The sequence below is a fragment of the Fulmarus glacialis genome, unplaced genomic scaffold, assembly GCF_000690835.1.
Source record: "Fulmarus glacialis isolate BGI_N327 unplaced genomic scaffold, ASM69083v1 scaffold31079, whole genome shotgun sequence".
Lineage (NCBI taxonomy): Eukaryota > Metazoa > Chordata > Aves > Procellariiformes > Procellariidae > Fulmarus > Fulmarus glacialis.
Window position 1 is genome coordinate 31067 of NW_009231994.1, and position 518 is coordinate 31584.

The following is a 518-nucleotide window of genomic DNA, read 5'->3' on the forward strand; positions in this document are numbered from 1 at the left end:
CACCGATTCCTGGTGCCACAGCAGCTGGCCTTGTGCCATCACTTCTGCACCCTCCCCTGCCACCCAGCACCCCACCTCCTTCCCATGCTGTTTGCTGCTCCCAGTATCAAGCAGCCAAGAAGGTTTCCAGGAGCCTGTTTCTCCATGGGGGGGATGCACGAGGTCCTGCCTGTCCCCAGCTGGTGCTGCTGGCCAGGCAGTGGCACTGATGGTCCCCTTGGTACCTGTTTCTCCTCGATCACTGTTGACCAGTTGACCTGGGGCTCAATACGCTGCAGGGGGAAGTTGTAGATCTGGTCGTGTTTCGCACGCAAGTTTGCCACTCGTTCCTTCAGCTGCCGGATGCTGCGGGAAGGGAAAGGCGAGGGTGGGATGCAGGATGTGGGCATGGGCCGGCGTTAGCACGGGTAGCTGTAGGAGATCCTCTCCCAGTCCCGCTGTGGAGGGGGGGGCCTCTCCTTAGGGGACCTCGGCGAGCCCAGCGCTGCCGGCCGGGCTGGCAACAGCCGCGTTGTGCA

General features: G+C 62.7%; 1 protein-coding gene across 1 annotated transcript in view; it reads right to left on the bottom strand.

Annotated features, from left to right (window-relative positions):
- The window catches only part of PPL (periplakin), a gene marked incomplete at its 5' end in the record, with an annotated part of 17085 nt that overhangs the window by 15318 nt on the left and 1249 nt on the right, over positions 1–518 (bottom strand). Inside the window, one exon of the mRNA XM_009584758.1 lies at positions 225–345. Coding sequence (XP_009583053.1) covers positions 225–345 — 121 coding nt within the window. The remainder of the gene's footprint in view (positions 1–224; positions 346–518) is intronic.